Here is a 26,891-nt window from a genome sequence, read left to right as displayed (position 1 = left end):
ACCAAGAACCCGATGGTCACTCTGATGAGCTCCAGAGATCCTGTGTGGAGATGGGAGAAACTTCCAGAAGGACAACCATCACTGCAACACTCACCGATCTGGGCTTTATGTCAGAGTGGCCAGACGGAAGCATCTCTGTGAAAGACACATGAAAGCCCATATAATCTTGTTTCTCACAGTCTGAGAGTCCTTTAGGTGCTTTTTTTTGCAAACTCCAAACGGCCTTTCAAACTGCATGTGCTTGAACAGTAATTTGTTTAAGAAGGTCAATGTGATATTTCAGTTTTTTCTTTTTAATAAATTTGCAAAACTTTCTAAAATCCTGTTTTCTCTTTGTCATTATGGGGTATTGATTGTAGATTGATGAGGGAAAAAATGAATTTAAACGATTTCAGCGTAAGGCTGCAACATAACAAAATGTGTAAAAAGTGAAGGGGTCTGAATACTTTCTGAATGCACTGTATATATAAATAAATAAATATACACATACACTTACACATACACACACACACACAGATCTCTTCGTTTTTTTTTTTCCTCTCCAAGTAATTGTAACCCTGTAGATTATATCATACAACAGCCTTCCACACCTCTCCTCTACTCTTCCAATGTCAGCACCTTGTGCTTTTAAAGAGCAGACAGCAGGAAATGACAAAAAGATTAGATTTCAGTCTACCTCTCTTGGCCATCCAAAGCCTCTCTAATATGAAGCAATTGAGGTTGGAATTGCCAGCACATCCTTCCCTACTGCTTCCCAGCTTTGTCTGCCTTCCAGCCTCTCTAAAATGACTCGTAATTTGTTTAGGAAGGTTGTCAAGGATTTTATCCCACAGAACGGAGTAAACGGCCGGCTTATTAAGCGCCGAAGGCTCTCCGATTCACTCGCGCTCGGCATTTCATTACTATCTGAACATGTCGTCCCGCCGCACGGTTGTGCATGATTGAGGAGCATTATGGCAGGAATAGATGTGCTGGATCCATTCCCTCTCGGAGCCAGCTGTAAGTCGATGCTTCATTTGAGTGGTTGCTTTTTGAGCCACGCCCAACCGCTTGTGTTCTCCCTGACGAGCTCGTCCGGATCCCGCAGATGTATTTGGACGTTTGATGCAGCTGCATGGTGTTTTGAAGTTTGAATGTTGTCTTTGATGCGAGGATGAAAAAGTGAAAATATCACATTTGCAAACAGCTTTTTTATTTCCTCAGATATTGTCCGTACCAGGCAAAGGTCCACCATTGGGGCTTTGTGAATGGGGGTCCATAGACTCACACCTCATATCAAATCACTAAATTAGGCCTCCCCTTTTAGTAAAATATGTACAGTAGCCCCTCACTTTCTCTGCAAAAGTCAAGAATCCATGCTGATATTCAGTTGAGGTGCATCGTCCGAAGTGATGAGGGAGGCGGGTGGTGTCGGGGTGGGATGGGGAACAACAGATGTGCAAATAAAGATGATTCGGGTAACAAAAGGGACAGAAAAATGTTTTATCTGTGACTGTTTAACAATCCTATGCCGGTTAAGATTTCAAATCCTTATTGAAGACAATTAATAGCCGAATAGTATCTGAATGGGAACAGATTCTTTTTTCTTTGTTTGCCAATAATGTATACACACTTGGTTCATGAATAGGTGTAAAATGTCCCCCACCCCACACCTCCACGTCCCAAAATTTTGGCTTATTTGATGTGAAGCATTTTCTCGTTGTTGGTAAGGATTGGAATAGTACATCTTGCGGACAGTCAAGCACATAGCAAACTGCATGTGCTTATACCATAAAAAACCACCTTTAGAGGCCATTCATGTGCTTGTTATAATTTATTTTATTATGATAGTCCATCGGCCTCAAAACATAAACTTTTGTCACTACTATCAAGTTGCCCATGCCCTCATGGGATTCTAAAGGGTGTGGGGATGCAGCAGCCAAAATGCAAATGGAATATTCTATCATCGAGCAGGCAAGTTGGGAGCAACAATTCACATATATTGCCACATCTGATACAATTATTTAAATGCTCTCATGGCGCAAGGTGTTTCATTTGAAACCGTTTGTTCGATATATGTAACTTTTTGATGTCTAAGGTACATAATATAAATTTGTATTGGCCTTAAAGCCAGTGACCAATTGCAAATTAATAGTGGGTTTATGGTTTTGTGTGTTAAAATAGAAAATCATGAATGCCATAAGATTGGTTGTTGAACTTTTGAGAATGTGAGATTAATTCTTGTTTATGCTCATCTATCTGTGGGCTGAAGTTGCTGCATCATAAAGGTCTTTGAAGACATTAGAACGTACATTTTTATTTACTACAAAAACTACAAATATATGTAATATTTACAACAAATATATGTACCATGGTGTCATTTTTCTAGAAATCAGAATGTACTCTGTGATCTGTTACTCTTGATCCTCCAAGAAAACATTTGTTTCTTGTTCGTTATTTTGTTTCTTATTATGTTCATGAGACTGGTTTGTTTTGTGAATGAAGATGTTCATTAATTATTGTCATTTATATGTAAATTAAAAGGTGTGTGCATGTAGATTTTGGACGGGTGTTTGTTTGTTTGACTTCTCTGCGCTCCTGCATCACTAGATGGAACGAATTAAAAACTTGTGTGCAGTATGTACTCTGGGTGTGCACTGGTAGGTTTTGGACAGTAACAAAATTCATCGTCTCGTGAGTTCAAGTTGTCGGGAGCACCCCAATACGGGACTTTCAAATGACGTCTTTCGCGCATGCGCTTTGTGCATTTTCAGTCACTCGCTTCTGCTAGCTCGGGCACTTCTAACCTGCTGTTGCTTGGGTGAAATATTTAAACAATATTGTTTCTTATTATGTTCATGCGACTGGTTTGTTTAGTGAATGAAGATGTTCATGAATTATTGTCATTTATATGTAAATTATTTGGCAATTACAAAATGGTTAACCTTAATTCTTGTGTTCCTGGATGCAAATCAGACTCGACAATTATCAGAAATACGAGAAATATCCATGGATGAGACTGAGGTGTTGATTTTCTATCATTATCTGTTAATACAATCGAGTGGCCGAAGCGGATTTATATTAAAATAAAAAAACATACACACACACACACACACACACACGGACCCATCTCCTTTTAGCAATAGATAAAAAATCCCGTATAAATTATTGAGGCCCTGGAACCAAACAAATAATAACAGCCCTTAAAGCTCCCATAGCTCCCCTCCCCCCACCTCCACACTTTCCAACATGATTAATAGTATAATCACTTTAAACTTACCCTGTACATTCACAACCCCAGAAATGTCCTTCCCATCAGTGTTCAGGAGCACCCAAATCAGATGTGGCGTTTCCCTCAGGGAAGTCTGTCTGATACACCCAACTCCCACGTAAATATCGTTGGCACAAGATTTTTGTCACAAAGATGTCCTTTGTTGAATAGTTGGTTATTGTTACTTGGTAATGGCGCACGCACAGCAACATCTTTCCAATTGCAGACATCTATTAAATACATCACCAAGTCTGCCATGTTCACCTGAGGGACTGCCACAAGGTTCAATGTCCATTCGCTGGTAGCGATCTGTCATGGGTTTGTGTGGCACATTCACTCGGTCTTTGTACCGACCCACATGGCCGGGAGTTTGCAGTGCAGGCAACTGAACTTTTGACGAGCTGAGACCAAGTCTTTTGTTTTGGAAGGACACCTCTCTCTGTTACTTTTCCAAGTATTTTATGCTTCTCTTAGAAGCTTATTCGTCCATTTTAGGTAACAATCCTTATCTTGCACACACGATATATTTCAGGGTGCCCCAAACACTGCTGTTTCTATCTCGTGTTTCCTGCATATGCGCGCGAAGCATTCTGGGGTGGGTTACGTCATTTTGAAAGTTCCATATTATATGCAAATCTGTCTCGTATAGTACCTTTCCCGCTGGGAGGGGATAGTAAAATACAAGTCATAGTAAAATACACCATTTCCAGGGGAATTCCCCCATCTGTCATTCTCAGGGAATGATCATCTCCTTAATAGTGGGGAAATTAACCGTCCATAAGGATGTGTTTATTATTACCCTTGCCTGAGGAGAGGGTATTGCATTTGAGTCCGTTTGTTTGTCTGTCCGTTTGTCTGTTTGTTTGTTGTCCGCACAGAATAAATATGGCTTTCTCTGCAACCTTTGGTCCGATTGACAGGAAATTTTCACCATAGGTGCAACTTCACCTGTAGAATTTTAAAATTGTCATAATTATGACATCATACGTCACGTGGTGTGGTCACCATCTTAGAAAAACTGAAAAACTTTGCACCCCTATATCGCCGAAAGTGCTGCATACTAAAAATTATAATTACGACATCATACGTCATGTGGTATGGTCGCCATCTTGGAAAAACTGAAAAACTTTGCACCTCTATATCTCCGAAAGTGCTGCATAGAAAAAATTGAGACATGGCTCATTGTAAAGAACTCTCCATGGGGAATAAAATATGTTAATGATGATATCGTAGGTGCCTCCATTATGACGTCATATTTCGACAAGTACAAAACTTCATCCGATCAAGATGAAATTTATTGAGCGTCATCTAGGGATAAATTGGTGGAGCAAAAAAAATAATGATGTCATCGGTCACGTGGTTCGGCCGCCATCTTGAGAAAACCGAAAACATTTGCACTATGCCACTATGCCACTATGCCACCAGCCACTATGTGGCTATGTAGCCACTTGAGAATCGGAAACGCCACTATGTCTCTTAAAGTGCTGCATAGAAAAAATTGACACATGGCTCATTGTAAAGAGCTCTCCATGTGGAATAACATATGTTAATCATGGTGTTATAGGTGCCTCCATTATGATGTCATAATTGGACAAGTGCAAAACTTCATCCAATCAAGATGAAATTTCTTGAGCATCATCTCGGGATAAATTGGTGGAGAAAAAAAAAACGATGACGTTATCGGTCACGTGGTTCGGCCGCCATATTTGTTTTAACACAAAAGCCTGAAAAAAAATACTGAAAACACATCCTGGTGAGGGTCTGCAATCTCTGATTGCTCTTTCTTGTTGGATATGTTTTTAACAGGGTTATAGGACATTAAATCGCTCTTTTATATCACCACCCACTTCTCATTTCCTGGAACTGTGCGTGCATCATCTATAAGCAAACATTTGTTTGGTTATACCGTTCAGAAGCCCCTTGAGCACAAAATTACTGGTGCTGAGATGTTTGGCCAAATAATTTTATTGATAATTATGTATGTATTGTTTTTGTAGCTCACCTGGAACGAGGTTCAGGGGAGCTTATGCAATGGCGCATCGTCCGGCCTTAAACACTTGAAACTTCTTCTCTGAAACCGCTGAAGGGATTGCGACCAAATTTGGCACAAATGATATTTGTTGTGTTGTGACTAAAGTTTGTTCACGGCATTAAAAAATATCGGCGTACCATGGGTCAAAGTGGATCCAGGTTTGATCCCCCCAAAATAGGAATTTGCTTTTTCCTCTGAAACTACACACACTATTTCGATGAAACTTGACCACAACCTTCATCACCCGTGATGTACCAAAGTTTGTCCACGGCATTAACAAAAATCTGCTTCTTTGGAGGTTTACGGGGCTGGGAGGGCGGGTCAAAGTGGGTCCAGGTTTGACCCCCCAAAGTAGGAATTTGCTTTTTCCTCTGAAACTACACACACTATTTTGATGAAACTTAACCACAACCTTCACCACCCGTGATGTACCAAAGTTTGTTCACGGCATTTATAAACATCTGCCCCGAGGGGGGTCCACATGGGGGGTGGGGGTGGGGTTGCCCCCCAAAATCGGTGTTTGCTTTCTTCTCAGAAACTATACATGCAATTCCGATGAAACTTAACCACAACATTCATCACCCGTGATGTACCAACGTTTGTTCACGACATTAAAATAAAATCTGCCCCTTTGCGGATCTGCAGTGGGGAGGTTTCCACCCAAAATAGGTATTTGCTTTCTTCTCAGAAACTACATATACAATCCTGATGAAACTTTACCACAACCTTAATCACCTGTGTTGTACCAAAGTTTGTTCCTGGCATTTAAAAAATCGGGGTCTGAGGAGGTACACTGGGTGGGAGGGGGGGGGCGGGGGAGGGTGTTGCCCCCAAAAATAGGTATTTTTTTGTTTGTTTATTTAAAGTCTTATGATTATATTGGCATGATTCTACATTTTGCCCTGTCTTCTAGCAAGTATAAATTGGTTTAAAATACCTTTAGTCAGTGCAGTATACTGTTTATTCTACCAGGTGAGTGCCAGGGGCATTGCCCCTATCTTTGTCATTGCACTCTATTTCACCTCGATATCAGTCATTTTTTATAAACTTTAAAGTTTCCACAACAAGATAATTCATGAATTGAAGTAATATGCACAAAAAATCTTCTTTTGAAATTTTTATTTTTGTTTACCGAACTTTTGAAAAAAAATTCGCTTGTGGAAGATTGAGATTTACATTTTGGTTTTATTTTGATGTGAAGTATCATCTCGTTCTGTTGTTGAAGATCATGATAGCATTTTGCAAACAAGTGAATGCTTTCCAAAGCACTATACATTTATTTAAAATGATAAGATTGCAAATGCATAGCCATCTACGTGGCATGTTTTTCCAGCAAAGCTGTTTGCTTGATTATGATGTTTACAAGGTCAGAGAGGGGAAAAGCAGCCTGGGATGATTCAGATTGACATGGTCCTTTCGACTGCCATGCATGGGAAAACTAGTGATTTAGAGTGGGTGGGGTGGGGGGTCCGAAGTGGGGAAGGGAGGGGTATATGGGAGTCAGATAGAGAAATGAGCTTGACAAGGGAATGCAATGCATTAGTTTAGGTGGCCTGCTGGAGTTTGAAAGGTAGTGAGGTTTTGTTGTTGGCTCAGCAGAACTGAATGCAAAAGGGAGGCCAAGAAAAAGCAGCAGATGAGGTGGGAGAGGCATGGTTTGGGGGAGGTGAGGGGGAGTTATGTCTTGCCACTGCGCCGAGCTGTCCGGGATAATAAAAGCTGGGGCGCCGAGGGAGCCCAAGTAATTTTCTGCTGTTTAATTGAATTGCTGGGACCACGGAACAATAACGGGAGACAAATAACTCTCACTCCCCTGGCGGCACCAGGAAGCGGGAGATATACCATCGATTGGCACTGGCCAAGAAAGCCCAGTCCCAACCGCCCCTTTCCCTGCCCAAACTCAGCCGGCAAGGCAAGCACATCACCCCCATTAAATGTTGTGCTGGCTGAGGAACTGGCATGATTCTCCCAAGGGGCGCCACTGGACTTAGGCGAGCCAATCTGCGCTTAACCAACAAAGGCAAGCATGCTGTCCAACTGCAGTTTCCATCCAAAAAGCATGTCGTATAAACTTTTTACCCTCTTGCTCTTCCTGCCCCTTTCTCCCTGCCTATTTTATCGGTGAGCCTTTGGGGCACTCTCTTAATGGCTAGGTTTTGGAACACGTGTACAGTACATGAAAGACCTTGAGGATTAGGAGGAATTGCACTTTATTTTCCCCTGGCGCTTGATCCGTCCATCTGCTCCACATCTATACACTGGCAATAGTTTCTGTGAAGAGCATCTTAAAATAAGTAGCAATTTTTGTTGCAAACACAGTTAATCTGACAATTATACTGCCAGCCCGTCAAAGCCAAAGCAGGGTGTTTGAGTTCATGAAGGGCACGCGCGTGCGCACACACACACACACACACACACACACACACACACACACACACACACACACACACACACACACATACACACACACACACACACACACACACACACACCTTCTATTGAGCATGTGTGGCATACCATCTGATATGAAGAAAATAAATAGAAGGACCGAGAAGTTGAAAGATATAGTTTGTCTGGGGGGGTGAGGGGGGAGAGGTGGCATGTATGTATGGGTCAGCAGATAGATAAGATTTTATCTACCATTTTTGTTTGTGTAGGTTGTGGAAATTTTTGAATGTTTCAAGTACATGTGCTTTAGGTAAGGTTCTCCTCAGCACCGCCGTGGGGAGATAGTGTTGTCCAATTTAGATTATCGTGAGGATAAGACTTCTTGTCTTCATCTGTTCTTCTCCATAAACTGGGCAAGGAATTGGGAAAAAGAGAATGATCTGGATTGCACGTTCCTATAGTGCCAGGTGGGGTGGGGAAAATGATTCACCTCTCCCCACAGTGATGTGGTAGTGTGCATAGGGTTTGCTTATATTTGGAATCATTCCTGTCTAACATCGAGCAGAACTATGATTATCGTATTGCCTCAGAAAAGGACCATGTACGATGTGGCAGTCGTCTGTGGTCCGAGTGGAGGTTGGGTGGATGCCATGGCTCGCAAAATTATAGACATGGTCGTTGCCTTTGCCCTTCAGGCAGGCACCATTGCAAATTTGGTTGCCTGAATCTTTTTTCAGTTGACCAACAGGTGTCCACAATGTTTTCTCTCATAGCTGTACTTATTACCAAGATGAACTGATTCACTGAGCCTTAACATTGTTGGTTGTTAGTTGAACAGGACTCTTTTGATCTAGGTTCCTCGTTCCCTTGCAATTCTGAAGCCAACTATCAATCGCCTCATCTGGACTGGATTCATGTATTTTACAGCCGTCAGTGGTAATAAACAAAAGGTTTTTTTATTTCGAAAAAATATATTGCATGTACTGTACGTTTAGTGAATAAGGAGAACTGCGATTTTTACACTTTGTTTCAAACTCACTTCCCGAGAACAAAAATGGCGGGGATTAGTGATGGATTTTTTTAATGTTTTATACAGCTGTAATTTTATTATTGACTATTTGAAGTTGAAGTTCCAACAGTGTGGTTAATTCAAATGTGGTTGCCCGTCAGGCTGGCACAAGCAAGGTATGGTTGTCCAATGAAGTGTTTTGGTAGTCCTGAGATTTCGGACAACCTATTTTGCGAGCCTGGGAGCTCCGGGGGGCAGAGTGGGGAAACGTGCGGAATAAAAAATAAATGTGCGCATTCCACACTGAGACTTACTTTTGCTGCTTCCACAATGTTTCTGCTTGAATTGTTCGTCTCTTCGCTTTCGATGTCTCTGCGCTTTGGTTGATCCTTCAGAAACTGGACAGCTCCACATGCCCCTCTGCCTGTATCCTGTCAGAAATTGGGTCCGGTGCTGTACGTTTGAGTCCCTGTGCCTTTTTGCTCTTTCTTTCCTTGTTTTGGTGTGATTGATTGTTGGGTGTGTGGGCCTTTGAGGGTAATTTTTCTGTTTTGAAAAAAATCTTTGTTTTCGTGTTCAGGATTCTGTTTCGGTGTCTCTCGTGTGTTTGTAATAAATGATTTGTCTCTTAAGAAATGGTGTGCGCCTCATGTTTTCACTATTTTGCGACGCCGACATTTGGGGTCAATTGATATCTCTGGAGGGCTAAATTATTATTAATCCAGTCTTATAATTGATGTGATGTTGGATCACGCCAGAGTGTCAGTCCATGGATAAACCACCACAGTTATACAGAATCATGTGCACTCTTCTGCAAGAAGATCTACATGAATGAAATTGGGCAAAGACCGGTGATTGCTTCCGTGAATACTTGCTCGAAGTACGAACTAACAGCACAGTCCCCTCCAAGCTGGTTTACATGACACTTCAATCTTCCCGGACATTCTTTCAACTACATGGCAATATCTGGTATATTTTTCCATTTCAGCACCACAGACTGTCACAAGCACAAAGAGCAAAGCCTTTCAAACGGATCAGCACATTGGGTCCCCAAGGGATAAATGAGTGCTTTTCATTCATTTTTACTTCCTATGTTTTACTTTTCATTTCTTTCCCTCTTTGTTGTCTTTATTTTGTGTTATTTTGTTTTATGTATCTCACCTCTTTTTTTTGGTTTCTCCTCCCTTCTTCATTTTCTCCTTCCTTTCTCCTACACTCCTTTTCCTCTTTTCTCTACTCTTCCATTTTCCTCATCCCTCTTCTTCCACTTTGCTCCCCTGTTTTCTCTCCTTTTCATCTCTCCTTTTGATTTCAATCATTGTTTTGTATTTATTATTTTATATCGTTATTTTCAGTTGCTCTGGTTTATTTATTTAATATCCTTCTTTTACTTGGTGTTTCGTTTCCTATTATTTCCACTTTTCTCCCAGTGCCAGTCACCTTAACTTCTAACCGCTGAATCCTGACCCTGTGTCAAAATCGGTCATCACCACCCCCACACCCCTCGCCCAATGCCTGACCCAGCTCTGACACACTCTATATCAACCCCCGCTCCTATCCCATCTCTCCTTTTTTTTTCTAACGAAGGGTTTATGCCTGAAACATCGGCTTCCCCTTACTTACCATGGTAGTTAGCATACTTCGATCCACGTTCTGATTATTCCACCCATTGTTTTCCCTGTCCTTTGGTGCAGAGATCGACACTGGCCTTCACGAGCAAGACTAGTTCTTCATTCTGAATTGCTAAATGCCATCTTTATTTATTTGGTTGGTGTACATAAAACGATAATGCGTCTACGCTGTGCACTGTATCCTTCGGCTTTTGAATGATATGGTGTTTTACTTGATACCTCCTCTCTAGGCTCATGGAAGAGTAGTCTTATCCTTACAAACCATCTATCTATAATTCCAGTAATCTCTGTACGTTTGTACGTTTGTCTGTGACCGCTGTTTCTCGACAACCACGGGTCCGATATACTTGAAACTTGCCAGGTATATTGCTGGGGACCCGAGGATGTGCCTTTTCAAGGTTTCATATTAATCGGACAATTACTTACCGAGCTATGTCCAAAAAACGATTCAACCAATCAGAGAGCAGCGAACTATCGCGTGTGCCGAACGTGGCGGACACACTCTGCCTCGGATGGCACATTTGAGAGCGTATTCATTTATTTCACGTTTGCAAACTATGTTGGCGTTAAACTATGTTTTAAAACTAATAAAAACGAATTTGCGATTCATTCGCTTTCCTGCGCGTTTGTGCACGCGATGGCGATTTCTTTACCAAACTCCGGAAGCCGTTCGCTTTGGACCAAACCATTTCATGTAAATAGAGGGGGGGGATTGTCACCACTCGCAAGCCGTTCGCTTTGGACCAAACCATTTCATGTAAATAGAGGGGGGGGATATAATTTTAGATATATATATAGTACGGGCATGCCCTAGCCCTAGTAACTCTAAATGGCACAAACTATCTCCATTTTCCTTCTGTCCTCAATATACCAGCAAATCTGACCAACAAAGTGAGCATTATTTGCCAAGCTTTGCTCCTCAACATTGCATTACACGGTTCAATAAGTAATTGGATTAGATGTGCCAGTCACAGGAAATAAAGGTACAGCGAAGTGGAAGTGCGAGAAGGTAACTTTTGATCAATTTGCACATTTTTCCTCGAGTAACCGCTGCTGTAATTGCAAAACGGCCTTTTCTCCCAGAGGTCAAATCATGAATGAATAGTTAACCTCCACAGTACATTGTTTTGTTTATTGTCCTACTTCTTTTCGTTTGATTAACTTTTTATGATGTGCATTTTAATCATGTTTCCCAGCTATAGCATTTTTTGATTCCCATAGGAAGGCAAATTAATGACTTATTTTGGTATCTGTGAATATTGGATTGGTTTCTGATTTATCTGATTACACTTTGAGAACCACATGAATGTACTTCTTCTTTCACAATATTGAGTGCACTGATAAGCCCTGTGATCAAATTAAGTTCTGGCTAGCTCTGTGAGTAATTTCCTTGTTTTTGAATATTACTTCTAGCAGAATCAGATATGACTCTGGGTGGTGCATTGCTCGTGTTCGGGAGCAAACGGCAATCTGACTGCACCATTATACGCAATGCTAAGTAATCCACCATATTTTAACAAGAACAACGCTTGGCCTGTTATCACGACCACATTCACCGCATGACTTGGGCTTAGGTATTCCCATCATGCACCATCGAGTTGAAATTCCTCCACAATCGGCTCCAGTCGAATGTCTCTCCTAGCCAGCCAGTTAGTGAAAGACTCAGGTCTAACTTCCTCCTTGTCTGACGCCTCAAGAAGGTCGGATTAATTGGTGCCATTAAACAGGTGGTAGTAGTAGCTCAAAGATGTTTCATGAACAAGCCTCCACTCAGAAATCAAGTTGTACAATTTTAGTATGCTGTGGTTTTATGCAGCAGTTTAAACTTTTGTCACGTCTGCGCTTTTAATCGTGTCAATCTCCAACCTTCTTGGTTATTAGAGCGGCGTGCTATACTTAAACGGCTCCGCCGTCTCACGAGCAGTATCTCGTGGGCCTGGTGCCCCCACGTGATCCGCACGAGCGCTTCTTATGCCGCATGGATGAGAAACAGCCGGCGGCACACTCTGGGCAAGCACGGGCTGCCTGGCCGACTGATGTACAATGAGGTGTAATAAGTTATCGAGGGGATTCCTGGAATATCATATAATGGACTGAAGCGAGCGAGAGACAGCCCGGTATTGAATGGTACCAGTTGTTTTAATTAGCTGTTAGTCCAGTAGGATTTAGTGCAATATGACCAAATTGCATAGAAAGGCTGATGTGCATTTTAATCATTTGAGGCTGATGCGTGAAATTTCAAGGTCACTTTTTTAAAGTGCAGTTGAGCTGAGTTAGGAAGGTCTGAGAGCTTATTTATGTTTCAAGAATTTACTCTTCCCAGCAGGTGGATCACCCTTCCCAAAGTCACCCCATGCCCTTCTCTGCCAATCTCTCTCTCTCTCTCTCTCTCTCTCTCTCTCTCTCTCTCTCTCTCTCTCGCTCTCTCGCTCTCTCGCTCTCTCTCGCTCTTCTCCACCCCCTGACCTCCACCCCCTGACCTCCCTGCTGGTGTTATGGTTGTCCACTTTCTCTGCTATATTCCTTGCTCATTTTTCTGCAATATAATGAGAAACATTCATTGCTATATTTGATGCGTTCAATTGAGCACAAAATGCTTCATGATTGGTCGACGTTTCATAATGAACGATTCATAATGATCATGGATTTTGGTTTCAGCATCTGTTATTTTGCTTCTGGCCAAATATTTCTACAAACTATGCAAACATTTTTTGGTATTCAATTTTTTTGACGTTTGATTTGTAGACATTTTAATTGGTTCAAATTTGACCTGCACATTTTTCCTTTGGGTGAAGTATTATGGAGTAATATTCATTTTTGCCACCCAATTAGAATCTGCAAGAAATGTATCACGACACGATGCACAACCGAATGTGCTCCTGAGTAACTTGCATATTAATGTCTTCATCGAGAGAACTTTGTCTTTCTCTCCCCTTTTCTTTGTTGGTCCATTGCACACTGCCCCTTTAGTTAAAGATTCCTGTGATACTGACTTGTCCAAACAACCCCACCACCTCCCCCCCCCCCCCCCCCCCCCCCATCATCATCTCAACTTTCTCCTTCCAGAGTTTAGGCACATGATCAAACAAGACATCCCTGAGAATGAACGCCTGAAAAAACTTCTGGAGATCATTATGGAGGTTGGTTTGGCCAAGTATAATGTTTGCAGGTATAATTACTTTAATGATCAACTAAAACGAAAAGACCTGCAATGCACAACTTGGTGTGATTATTGTTTGCAAGTGCTTTGGACTGATGGTCAGCATATCAAAGGATTTGATGGCGGTTAATGACCCAGGTCTTTGCTTATTGCGTTGTTACAATGAAGATTAATAACAAGTAGAGTTCTGCTGTTGTACAAGTGTGTCTTGGCAATCTGTTGCTTATTTATTTAGCATTTTGTCCGGTGTTTTTTAGTATTGAGGCAAATTTACTTGAATTAATTTCCTCTGCCACCAAAGGTGGATGGAGGTTGTTTTCACCCCTGTCTGTTTGTTCATTTGTTTGTCTGTTGGTGAACAAGATATCTGACAGTGTTGATGGATTCGGGAAAAACTTGGTGGTCAGGGTGGGTGTGTGACAAGGACTCGATTTTGATTTTTGATTTGATTTTGATTTGATTCGACTCGATTTTGGTGAAGTTCCAAATCTAGATATAAGATTTATTTTGAAAAATTTTAAGTGAGTCTTCACTATTGAGTAATAGGGCCAAAAACAATACATAGCATGATATTTCAAAAAGTTGTGGATGACTTGTGACAAAACTTTGTGGACGAGTTGGTAAGTGACAAGAACAAGCAGATTTGATTTTGATTCAGTTCTGAATCCAGATCCCACCTATCAGTGGGATACGAAACGTAAACTGTTCAGCCTGGCTCTCTCAGTATGCTCTCTACCAAATTCTGTTCTCGTTTCATTTGTTTTAAGCTGAACCTGCACAACAGCTGAATCAACAATGATTGCGAAATATAATATATATTTTAAATCTTTGCTTTCCAGCATCACTTGCGAAGGATACAGGCTTGCCTTGCAAACACTACAGAATTTGACTTTGCTGCCTTTCAGTCTGAAGGTGAGTCTGATGAGGCGTGATTATAGGGTCACAATCAAGTTTAAGAAAATTTTGTGAAGGACGAAATGTTGTACTTTATCCTGATGTAAGCTCATGCAGAAGTCTTAATTGCACTCACACATTTGAAAAGCTTGGGATTTGAATTTATGCAGGTGGACAGAACCATGTCACCTGACCTTTTAATGTCTATGCTTGAGACAGAACAAAACTAGAACAGCACTCAGTAGAGAGCATACCTCTGCCAGGTGAACAGTTTACGCTTTGTATCCCAGAGTAGACCAGAAAATCACAATGCAGAATCACATTTAATCAAAATCATCCGTCCACAACTTTTTGAGATGTCCTGCTATTTGTTGGTTAAAGCCCAATCACTTAAAAAATTAAATAATCCTCATATCCGAATCCATATTCAGATCTTCACCAAAATCGAATCGATTAGTCCTTGTCACACACCCAGCCTCTCCACCAAGTTTCCTCCAAATCCATCCACACCTTTTTGAGATATCCTGCTATGTATCGTTTTTGTCCCAATCTCCCAATGGTGAAGAATCACTTTAAAAATTCTACTCGCCGGATCCGAATCCGGATCTTCACCAAAATCTAATCATTTTGTCCTTTTCACATATGCTACCCCTCTGCCAATTGTAGTCCAAATCCGTCTACAACTTTTTTAGACATCTTGTGCACAAACAAACAGACAGACAAGGGTGAAAACAACCTCCATCCACCTTTGATGGCGGAGGTAACAACAAAAAGTCAACATACAAAGTGGAGCTAAAAATAAACAGCTAAATAAGAGCACATGGATGCACCACAGCATCAAGATATGTTTATTATCTCAGCGGTCGATTAGAGCTCAGGTTGACCTGAAATTCTCGAGGGAGGTCCAGGAGACAGATTCAAGAATGGGATTCAATTAGTGAAAGCAGAGGGGAATGGACAAATGGAGACGAGCAATAAGACAAGACATATCAGGGTTCGTACACGTCCTGGAAAGTCATGGAATTTTACATTCTGTCATAGAAAGCTATGGAAATTCGGAGTGATTCTGTAATTTTAGGAATGATGTTGGTGAACTGAAAACTGAATTACCCCCCACCCCCCACCCCCCCCCCCCCCCCCCACCCCTCCGCCCCCCATTTTCCCAGATATGTACACGTTGTTATAATACAAAATATGGTGTTGCACATGTTTTAATTTTGCTTTGTGAATGTTAGTGATATGCATGTTGCTAAATAACTTGATCTTTCATTTTGGAAAAAGGTTAGTTCTCAGTAAAATATGCCATGGAGAGGTCATGGAAAAAGTCACAGAAAATCATGGAATTTCAAATTGTTAAAAGGGTACAAACCCTGCATAGAATGGGTAATAAGTTGAAGGTTTCTGGTAGAAAGTGCACAACCTTATTTTGATGGGAGGATGGGTGGAGAGGTGAAAGGACAGTTTGACAAAGACCAGATGAGAGACAGTAAGTACAACAACACAACAACATGCATTTTAAGGTCATTTTCCCTGCTAGAGCGGGGGGTAGCCTTGCGGTCCCCATGACAATCTTCTCCATTTTGCCCTATTTTCTGCATCTCTCCTTGTTAACCCCCATGCCCGCATTTCTTCTTCGACCATCTTTAGCCAAGTCTTTATCGGTCTTCCCCGTCCTCTACTTCCTTCTATATTCATTTCCATCACTCTTCTCAACCAATCATTTTCATCCTTCCTCAACACATGACCAAACCATCTCAAACTGTTTCTCTTCACAGCATCCATCACAGGCTCTATTCCCATCATCTTTCGCAATTCATCATTTGTCTTCCTCTCTCTCAGAAAGACCACCAACCTGCCTGCGGTGAGTGAGTGAAAGGCCCTCGGAGTTAGCTTCATCGCAGGAGATTCCAATGATTCTGAAAGCTTTGGTTTCAACAGCGTGAAGTCGAGCTCGGTGTGAGGCAGGAGCACCGGCCCAGAGGGGGGAACAGCTTGGGAAATGTCCAGTGAGATAGCTCTGCCCTCTTCTTTGAGATTGAAAGCACCGATCCATTGCTAACATCAAAGAAGCAGCATGTCTAATATGGAATGACCTGAGGCAGAATCCATTTTGATGATCGGAGATCTTCCCTGAATCAGACCAATTCCCAGACTGAACAAATTATGAGTCCATACGGTTTGCTGCTCATCGGCCGTAGCTGGCTTCTCAAAGTTGCAAACATACTGTAAAGGTGGCCCATTGGGTGGACACATTGCCTAATTGTTCACCCGGATGATCAATTTAGCGATGGATGTCCTCAGATACTAGACGGTGTCTGCCTGGATAGCCAAACAGATTTTTTTCTTCGGTTTCCGACATACAGAACCTCCAATGAGATCTGTCACCTCTGGTAAGTTCCCGTTTGGAAAAGAATTGGGGGGCCGAGCATGAACCTCAGGGAAACTTACCCCAAATTTATCCCTCCTAGCGAGGTCTGCGTCAAATTTCCAACAGCAGCGAGTTTAACTCGCGCTGCAGTTCTAATTGCCAAATCCCGAACCCAACATACCAGTGGTGAGAAACAGGTTTAATAAGAAATAGGGAGAGGGGAAAACAAGGAGAGGCACACTTGTCATAATAATTATGTATACAATCTATAAACCCACCCACCTTCAACTGTGATGGCCTCTGCAGTACTCACTGATCTCCGACTCGGTGCTGTCGTCGCCGAACTACTATGAACCAACTGCCCGTTCTGTCCCCGCAGCTCAGCTTTTCATACCTTGTGACTGTGCATTCATTTGTTCGCTGTCCGACCTCTCATAACATGTGGCCACCCCTGCGGTTGTGAGTGGTTTCAGGCAGGTCCTGGTAGTTGTTGTCAACATGGCTTCAGCTCTAACCTTAGCACACGGTCACAAGGTGTTATGTTTGCTGGGCTTTCAGGACTGGTGAAATTTATATGAAGAAATACACACAGACAGATTATGGAGGGAACATAAGGCTTAATGAGGGGGAACGGTGGGGAAGCTTGTAGACACATTACAGTGGGGAAGGGTCACTGTTATCACCTCCTCAACAAGATTCGTCACGTGCTCCAATGTTTTCGCACAGAAACCACAAACATGTATTAATGGTATTACTAGTCTATTTTACTCCCGTTACCTCCTATTCATATTCCCACAACAATTCTCTTTTAGTTGAAGAAATCCAATGAACAAGTTACAGGTTAATAGACTCCATGCTTCGGACCAGTTTTTTTTTTATCCCCCTTGTGCTTTTTCATTCTCTGTTTTGTTAATTTGTCTTGACGAGCCTCCTTTCTTTCACTGCTGTTTAAAACATAATAATAATGGCCTTGTTTCTTGAGCATGGCAGAAAAGTTTGCTTCAGCATTTAAATAGCAGGTGACTCATTCATATAGATATGCCATAAAGCCAGTAAAATTAGGTTTTAAATAAGGAATTGCTTTGTTGGTGATGGTGATTGAAGCCGGCACACGTCGACATATTTTGTTACCTCGCCAGAGGAGAGGGTATTGTATTTGGGTCCGTCTGTCTGTCTGTCCACAGCGAACGTGAGTATGCTTTTCTCTGCAACCGTTGGTCCGATTGCCAATAAATTACCATAGGAGCACCTCTTACTGTCGAATTTTTATGATAATTATGACGTCATTGGTCACGTGGTACAGGCGCCATCTCGGAAAAACCGAAAAACTTTGCACCTCTATATCTCCAAAACCACTCCATGGAAAAAATTGAAACATGCCTCATTATCAAGTACTCCCCATGAGGAACAATGTATATTCATGATGATGTCACCGTGGCCTTCATTACGACGTCATAATTAGACAAGTAGAACGCTTGATCCAATAAGTTTGAAATTTATTGAGCGTGATCTACACAAAAATTGTATGGGATAATTAAATTGATGACATAATCGGCCACTTGATTTGGCAGCCATATTGGATTGAACAGAAATCTACGTCGTCAATAAACCACACAAACACAGCAGCTAATAAACGCCACACAAAATACAAACACGTCCTGGCGAGGGTCTACAATCTCTGATTGCTTTTTCCTTTTGTAGTTATTGTTTCGATTTTTTTTTTTTGTTTCTTTTTGTATACAAGATCGAGGCTCATGAAAGAGCAAACATTAATCACACAAAAAGTCAAACCGACACACAAAACACAAAAAACAAGGGGAGCGGCAGACAAGATGGGGAGAGAGGGGGAAGGACACAAACACAACATTTGAGAGCAGGGACATCGGGAGAAATGTGGGAGGAGGAGGGCTTGGGGGGAGGTGGGAGAGGTATAAAACATATGAACACTGCAAGGGCTCTGGGGTGAATTAGCAGGGGTAGAAAAGATCAAGGTTTTGGATGGGGGAAGATAAGAGATGGTGGTGAACAGCTGTTTTAAAGACCTGGAGGGAGGAGTGGGATTGAAGGGAGTGGAGGAGTTTGTTCCAGAGGCAGGAGAATAGGGGAATGAAAGAGTGAAGGTGAGTAGAGAGTCTAGATTTTGGCAGTTTAACCATAAGAGGGTTGCAGGCAGATCTTGTGCGACCTGAAGGAATATTTGGGGGACAGAGCACAGAGAGCTGGGGGAGCAAGGCCGGAGAGGAGTTGGTAGAAGACAGAAAGACCACCAACCTGCCTGCGGTGAGTGAGTGAAAGGCCCTCGGAGTTAACTTCATCACAGGAGATTCCAATGATTCTGAAAGCTTTGGCCTCAACAGCGTGAAGCCGAGCTAGGTGTGAGGCAGGAGCACCAGCCCAGAGGGGAGAGCAGTATTCCATTGAGCTGCGGATGAAAGCCTTGTATGTGGTGAGGAGCTCAGGTGTGCCAAGGAAGGACTTCGCACGACGGAGGATGCCCAGTCAGCGACTGGCTTTGGAGGCCAGCTTGGAAATGTGGTTTTCCCAAGAAAGATCATGGCAGATAGTGAGACCCAAAAGCTTGAGCGACAGAACTTCTTGGAGAGGATTGTTGAGAAAGTAGATGGGAGGGTTTTCCATTTGGTCCTTTCGGAGAGACATTGTAAGAGTGTGAGATTTGTCAGGATTGAAAGACATGTTCCACTTGTTTGACCAGTCTGTGATTTTGTCCAGGTCTGCAGAGAGTGAGGAGGCTGCAGACTGCCGATCTGAGGGATGAGGAATGGAGCGGCAGATAGTGGAGTCATCAGCAAAGAGATAGAGAGGATTTTCCAGAGAGTCGGAGAGATCATTGATGAAGACCAGAAATAGCACAGGGCCCAGAACACTACCTTGGGGGACTCCAGCCAGAACAGGAAGGGGAGATGAGAGAAATCCATTCAGGGCCAAACGTTGCCTATGACCAGAGAGGAAGTCCGCAAGCCATGAGTGGAGATTTCCATGGATACCATAGGAGGAGTGTTTGGTGAGCAGAGCTGGGTGCCAGACCGTATCGAAGGCACATGATATGTCAAGTGAGACAGCTCTGATTTCCTGTTTGGCATTGAGGACCTCCATCCATTGTTGAGACAGCAGAAGCAACATGTCCAGAGTGGAATGACCTGGTCTGAATCCAAATTGATGATCAGATATCAAGCCATTGGAGAAGAGGAAGGATTTGATATCGGAAGCAATGACGGATTCCATGACTTTGCTGATAATTGGAAGCAGGCTGATTGGTCTGTAGTTGCAAGGATCTGTCTTTGCACCTTTTTTGTGTAAAGTGGTAATGGTTGCTGATTTCCAAGATGCTGGCAGATGACCTTGAGCAAAAGAGAGGGTGAAAAGAACAGAGAGAGGGTGAGATAGAGCGGCAGAGCAGGATTTTAGGACCCGTGGGCTGATGCCGTCTGGTCCAGTTGCAGAATCAGAGTCGAGGTTTGATTTTTTTAAACTTCACCTTGTCAGGAGAGAAGGACACAGAGTCCAGGAGCAGTTGGGTTCGACTGGGAAAGGTGGGAACAGAGAGAGATGGGTTTGGGACACAAGATTTTGAGGCAAACACAGAGTTGAGGCATTCGGCTTTGTCACGTGCGGTGTCAACTGTGTAGCCATTTGAGGTAAGGGAGGGGATGGAGGGGGAACAAACACCAGAAACGGATTTGACCAGACGCCACCAGGATTTGGAGGAAGGAGACAGGTTTGAGAGTTCAATCTTGATTGTGGAGAGATCATGCATCCTGGCACTCCTGAGGGTAGACACACACTACCAGTTTCGAGCTTGGTGGAAGGAACTGAGATTGCCTTCAGTTGGAAAACTACTGATACTTCAGTTCAGTTGGATATTGTTTATTTTGAAACTAAAATCCATGTCCCTTGCATTTTCAAAGCTACATTTTCATAAATATGTATTTTTCTTGAGAAGTTTCTAAAAACCTTTTCCATGTAGCACTGTTTCATTATGTGGATAAAGCATGAATATCGATGCAGTGAGTTTTATTTCCCATAGGTAATTGAGTGAATAGGTTAACTCAGCAATTTCCTGTGAAAGTGATTGTATGAGCAGGTAAAGCATTAGTAACTAACCGAGTTTTGTCCGCAGGGTATTTTTGCTTTGTGATTGAGCTACGTGCAGGGTATACACTGTTTTAAGTACAATTGTATGACCAAATGACCTTGCCTCAGCTGTACTTTGTCACAGAAATTGAACATGGTTGATGCCAACAAAATGCCCGCAGGCACATAAGTGTAACTTTCATTAAGGCTCGCGTGTTTTAAACGGAAGTGTAATTTGCATTTTTGGGGTTGGCTCTCCCCGAAGAGTAAGTGCTTTGTAAATTGTACAAACTTGAGCATTTAATTCACTGTTATATGGATCATCTAGGTTAAAATCATTATTTTGAATGGAGTACAAACTGATACAGACTACCTATGCATTGCTTGCATGCAATTGCTGACTACTTGCACTTACAAAGGGCTGATGGCACAGTTTTCCCTCTCCGTCTGCAGCAGATATTTTGACAATCATTCTTTTTATTTCCACTCTCGTGGGGGTTAAGAAATTGAGGGCCAGGTCCAAGCTTAGCCATACCTAGGGAATATTGAATTGACCATTTTCATCTCATCGTGAATATGGCATTACTTTGACTTGTTTGACGTTTTGATCACATCATGGCCTTGGCAAGCATTTCCCGGCGTTCCTTCATGATGGGCGAGGAGCTCGCTACTGTCAAAGTGCATTGTCTTCGCGTCTCAGGGTGTATGCTTCTTTCGGGCTCTTTTTCTACAAGGTCGTGCGCTTGTCGGTTTCCGAGCCTCCGCATTCCTGCGAGCACATTCCGCTGTCCATCACAAATGGGATATATCGTACTGTGTGGTAAGTTAGAGTGCTACTCGACTGTAGTTAATTGCACAATGAATAACTTGTGCACTTGGTTCAGATGAAAGGCAAAATAAATGTAAAGTAGTAAATCTGAAGTTTGGGTCGTGTGGTAAGAGAAGGAGAAGTGGTACGATCTGTTTTCTTTCCAGGATAGTGTTCTTTAGGTTTGAAGGGTGAAAATGACCAGTGTTCTGGGAACTCCTTTGAGGTGAAGGAAAAACTACAAAATTCAGGTTTCAATTTGGTTCCATTTTTGTATTTGCAGAAGCAGCAGCAAGCTGTAATAATTATGCATCGCTTAATTTTTTTTTCACTGACAATATGCTAATTGATGCAGTCGATGCTTTGCTGAAGTTTTGTAGCTTTTGGCACAACATTACTGAACTAATTTATAATCTCTAATTATTTATGTTTGTTAAATCTGTGTGTGTCGTTTGTCATTTGTTTATGTGTCGTTTGTTTGTGTGTGCGTGTGTGTGTGTTTTAGAAAATTTAAGTAAAGAGGTCGATAGTGTAATTGTCATGTTGATACGACCAGCTCATCTATTTATAAGTGTGAGGGCAGAAGAGAAAACTGCTGAGCTGAGTTGAGCATGTTTGAAACGAGCGATGATCATTTCCTTTGGCTGTTTTTGTCTTTCGGTCGTAAGTCCTGCCTCATTCTCCGTGCATGTTTAGACACCATCAAGCAATGGGCCGATGCCTCATTTGAAACAGAGCTCCTATTGTTCCCAAAGGCTGTTTCTGCATGAGTCGCCACCAAGAAGCCCAGCTGGCATTTGTTGTTCGGCCAAATAGCTCCACAAGCCTTAGTCGTCTCTGCTTTCTGTACTTGCAGAAAAATCCAATTTTGCCATTGCTAGAAATGCATCGAACTTTGCTGCAAATTGGCACGGGTTTGCCACCCTCCCCACCCCTTCCATTCTTTGCTTCCCATCTTTGGAGAGCGTGAACGCATTCTTTCACTGAATAGATTGTATTGAAATGTATTGGAAATTCCTGTTCTTTAATCCACATGTTCCTTTCTGGGAAACGCTTGAAATAACCCTCGTTGTTCTACTTATTTTAATAAATCAGTTGAAAACCTGAGGAAAGGGACATTACATTAAAACATGGATTTGAGAGTGTTGGGGTACCCAGGATGTTTGTGCTGATTTCCCCTGCTATGTATTTGACCACAGCGATGCAGATAATGGTGAAGAACCTGGCAACCATGGACGAAGAAGGTTTACTCGTCTCCAGTGTGGAACAGAAAGAGAGGTAAAGGGTCGATCGGTCTTTTTCATAACTTGGAATTGATTAATAAGAGTCAAACAATCAAATAGTTGCGTATATGACTAGCGACAGCCAAAACTTCATGTTTTTTTGCTTTTTCAGCTGCCTTGACCCTTTTCCTCTTTACAATAATTGAAATTGACTTGTATTAAACAAATAATGTACCGCACACTATGCTCAACTCTCAAGCTCACTCATCCCAGGACACATTTTGGTCTTTTGCAATGAGCAAACGAGTTGGTTCTTGCCTTGATCTGAAAAAGCCCAACGATGTACACGCTTGTCATCTGCAGGATGTGCAGACACATCTTGTGAATAACTTTGAAATGGTGGGATCCATCAGCAATGTAAAGTACAGCCTAATCGCTGTAAGTGCATTTTTATTATGCGAGGGTGCCCCAAATCTCTCAGATGTGCCATGGAGTCTGACAGCTCATTTTGAGATCCTCGGTTTTCATATTGAGAGCTAGTTCTTGTCTTTGCCTCGCACCAGCACAATGGCCAGATGTCTCTCACAGGTCACTCCAGCGTCGTTTAATGGTGGACAAGACACACCATAGTACTGATAGTTTTATAAAAGTATGAATAATTGACAATGCTCGCCTTGGTTAAGCAACTCCTCTTTCTTTCCTCTCGGTTGAATGAATGAATGAATATGAATGATCGTTTTTAAGGCCATTTTCCCCCGCTAGAGCGGGGGTTAGCCTTGCGGGCCCCATGACAATCATGGTTCCCTGTTTGAGGCAATGTTTTTATGGCTGGATGCCCTTCCTGACGCCAACCCTTGGTCATGCTCTTACGATGCGCAGGGATACGGTGTGTCTATTCTGAATCGGGGTACACACCGGGATCATTCATCCCAGCAAGCTGGTACTCAATTTGCCGACCTCGGAAGGATGACAGGCTGAGTCAACCCCCCTGGCGTTAATTCAGCGATCGACCGGGATCCCAAGCCGGCACCCTAACCGCTAAGCCAACACCAGGCTCGGTTGAATATTCACTTGTTTTGCACCACTCAAAAATGAAAGACATCTGGCACACACACACACACACACACACACATGAGAATGGAGAAATGTTTCAAATCTTACTACACTAAACAAAATCTATCTAAATATCCCAAAGCAATCATGGTTGTTTTGTTATTCCAGCTGAGTATCAGCATATTATACAAACGGCCATTAACACTTATGTAGCATGAAATTGACTCGTCGAGGCATCAATAGTTGTTCCTCATTTTGTTCGAGTTGGTCGGAAATGCAGTTATACTTTAAATATTTGCTGGGAAATGTTGTCCTCCTTCATGTGAAATTGCTTTTCGGTCACTGTTTGACGTGTTCATCAGGTTTCAGACCACTGGTCACCAACTCGGTAGGATAACCCTTGAGGCTGACAAAAACGTATTTTTTTGTAGGTCAGTGATGTCTTGGTTTTATTTTTGTTTTTGTCAGTGCCAAATTAGTTTCTGAAGCTTCTTTTAGTCTATATCGCATCCACAACTCTTCCCGAATCCAAACCGATGAGATACTACATGGTTGACCTGTTTGGCGTTTGAGCACATTTTAAGATGCTGTGGGATTCCTGTTTCAAATCCCATGTATTGTATTGATTTGTTAATTGTCTCCTGTCCTTGTAACCCCCATGTAAAGTACTGTTATGTTTAGGGGAGGGAGTAATAGTTAGATTAAAATATTAGATGATGGGGCAGAGATGCTCTCTAAAAGAGTATGGTACATCGGAGAACATGTATGTAATATCGTCTGTATCAGAGCTTTCATGCTTCTGCAACATACATCATCGTGCTACAAAACCCTATAATGGAAACGTATGTATGATTCTTTTTATGAGAAAATACTACATGATGCTCAGGAGGCAACGTTCTTTGGGAAATGATGAGGAGAAAGGTGTGGAACGTGGCAATCGTGGCATGCACGGCTTTGTGAATTTTTCCAAACGTCCTTGCGCTGTTTCTTCCATCGCTGCTTATTGCTTGTTCTTATTCACCGCTGTCCACACCAGCAGTATTATCAGTGCCATATGTTACTGGGAGACGTCCAAACTCTGTGGAAATACCATTTTCAGGTTGTTTTCATTCCATTGATATTGACTTATTGAATGCACTACTTCACTCGTGACACGGTGAACTTGTAGAATCTTAGAATTCATTCATTTTGCTTCATTAATGTAAAGTTTAATTTATTGGGGTTTCCTCGTTGAACACAGTTGGTATCCAAAGGAGGTGGTAACTCTTATTTCCTGCATTGTTACCTGAAATTGTACAATCAATCCATCATGATCTCCAAAATATGAATGAGAATGGTGACCCTTTCATCTTCAAGCCGCCATATAAATCCAGGACTCGAGATTCCCGTTCTGTTTCGCACCTTTTTGAGTGCCGTGCACGGCAGCCCTGTTTGATGGCTATAACCCAACAGTGAGATGTGCTGCCAGTCACAGTGGTATTATGAAATTCTATCGGTGGCTCCGTGTTTGCCTATGTTGGTGGTGGTGGTGAGCGATTGTGAAATGGTGGATTCCTCTGTTCTGTTTTCAGTGGAATGGGGCATTCACCATAAGTTGTGAACGATTGTGTGGCAAAAACCGATCCTAGATAGGTCATCACGATCACATGGTGCGGAATATCTGCTGAATAGCCTCGGAAATCAAACCCACATCAGTGATTGGCAATGCAGCGAGCTTTACTGACTCCACCACCGAGCCACTTGATGTAACATATTAATAGTATCAATTTCCGTGGTTTCATGCTTACTTAAAAGTTCTCAAAATACAAAGTTGAAAAATAAAAAAATATTGCACAAGTTTGGGGAAATAAATAAATAAAAAACAAATTAAATGGGGTGGGGGTTAGGGGGGTTAACCTGGAATCCCATGATTTATGTTCTCAAGGGAGCAGGCCTGAGTTTTATGGAGCCGGTATATTAAATTCTGGAAGCTCGCAATGGAAATCCGTCTCCGAGGTCAGCACGCTGCTGAGTAAATGTTGTTTGCCGCGGCCCTAATCCGTTTTCTGCACACTCTCGAGAGGCACCGAGAAACAGTCACTCGCGCTTGGCGCACTGGAATTTGCTTTAATACAGAGTTGTCTTTCCCGCCCGGTTTATAGGCACCGCATTCCTCCAAGGAATGAAATTTATTAGACTCCAGTCCCCTTGGGGGAAGGGTGGAAGAATGCTGGAGTGGAGAGGAGATGTGTGGTGTGAGGGGGAGATTTGAGTAGTGTTGTTTGGTAAGTGATCTGGGAGAAAGAGGAGCCATTCGACATGGAGAGATAGGATGCTTGTTTGCTCTGCACAGCTCTGCTGTACGAAGCATTTGCTCTGTGATATTAACTCTCGTGTAAAATGGCGCCACTGCTCTGGGATCCGTTTGCTGAAGTTCAGCAATGGCGCTCTCAGGCAATCGGTTTTGACGCTGCAAAACGGGCCATTTTATTACCGAGTTGAGTGGCATGCCATGAGGGTTTTGCTTTTCTCAATTTATCCCCTGGACCAGTCGCACTAGATTGCTTCAGATTGCCACACTTGAGGCCCGTTTGCGGTGCGTCTCCTGAGACCCACGCCTGGACCAGTGGACCATGTCCTCCTCGAAGCTCACTGCTTATGAACAAAATCTTTGTTTCTGAGATTATGTAAGAGGAAACATTTTTGATTGTCTGCTGCAATCTGCTGATGTGCATCTTTATTATATTTCTATTTTATTTCTCTACTGTTTCCTTTTATTTATTTATCTATCTTTCATCCATCTATTTTATATAATTATTTATCTCTCTATTAGTTTATTTAGCCTGGTGTTGGCTTAGCGGTTAGGGTGCCGGCTTGGGATCCTGGGTTCGAATCCCAGTCGATCGCTGAATTAACGCCAGGGGGGTTGACTCAGCCTGTCATCCTTCCGAGGTCGGCAAATTGAGTACCAGCTTGCTGGGATGAATGATCCCGGTGTGTACCC

At 42.4% G+C, this 26,891-nt stretch overlaps 1 protein-coding gene across 6 annotated transcripts in view; it reads left to right on the top strand.

Moving 5' to 3' along the window:
- Positions 1–26,891, top strand: part of DSN1 (DSN1 component of MIS12 kinetochore complex) — a 149,054-nt gene that overhangs the window by 77,257 nt on the left and 44,906 nt on the right. For all 6 annotated transcript variants that reach the window (XM_068124867.2, XM_068124865.2, XM_068124869.2 and 3 more), the window contains 3 exons: positions 13,377–13,450; positions 14,310–14,382; positions 22,832–22,910. In XM_068124867.2, the coding sequence (XP_067980968.2) occupies positions 13,377–13,450; positions 14,310–14,382; positions 22,832–22,910 (226 nt within the window). The remainder of the gene's footprint in view (positions 1–13,376; positions 13,451–14,309; positions 14,383–22,831; positions 22,911–26,891) is intronic.

Source organism: Myxine glutinosa, chromosome 8 (assembly GCF_964187855.1).
Source record: "Myxine glutinosa chromosome 8, kmMyxGlut1.1, whole genome shotgun sequence".
NCBI classification, from domain to species: Eukaryota; Metazoa; Chordata; class Myxini; order Myxiniformes; family Myxinidae; genus Myxine; species Myxine glutinosa.
This window is presented reverse-complemented; position numbering and strand designations above follow the sequence as displayed.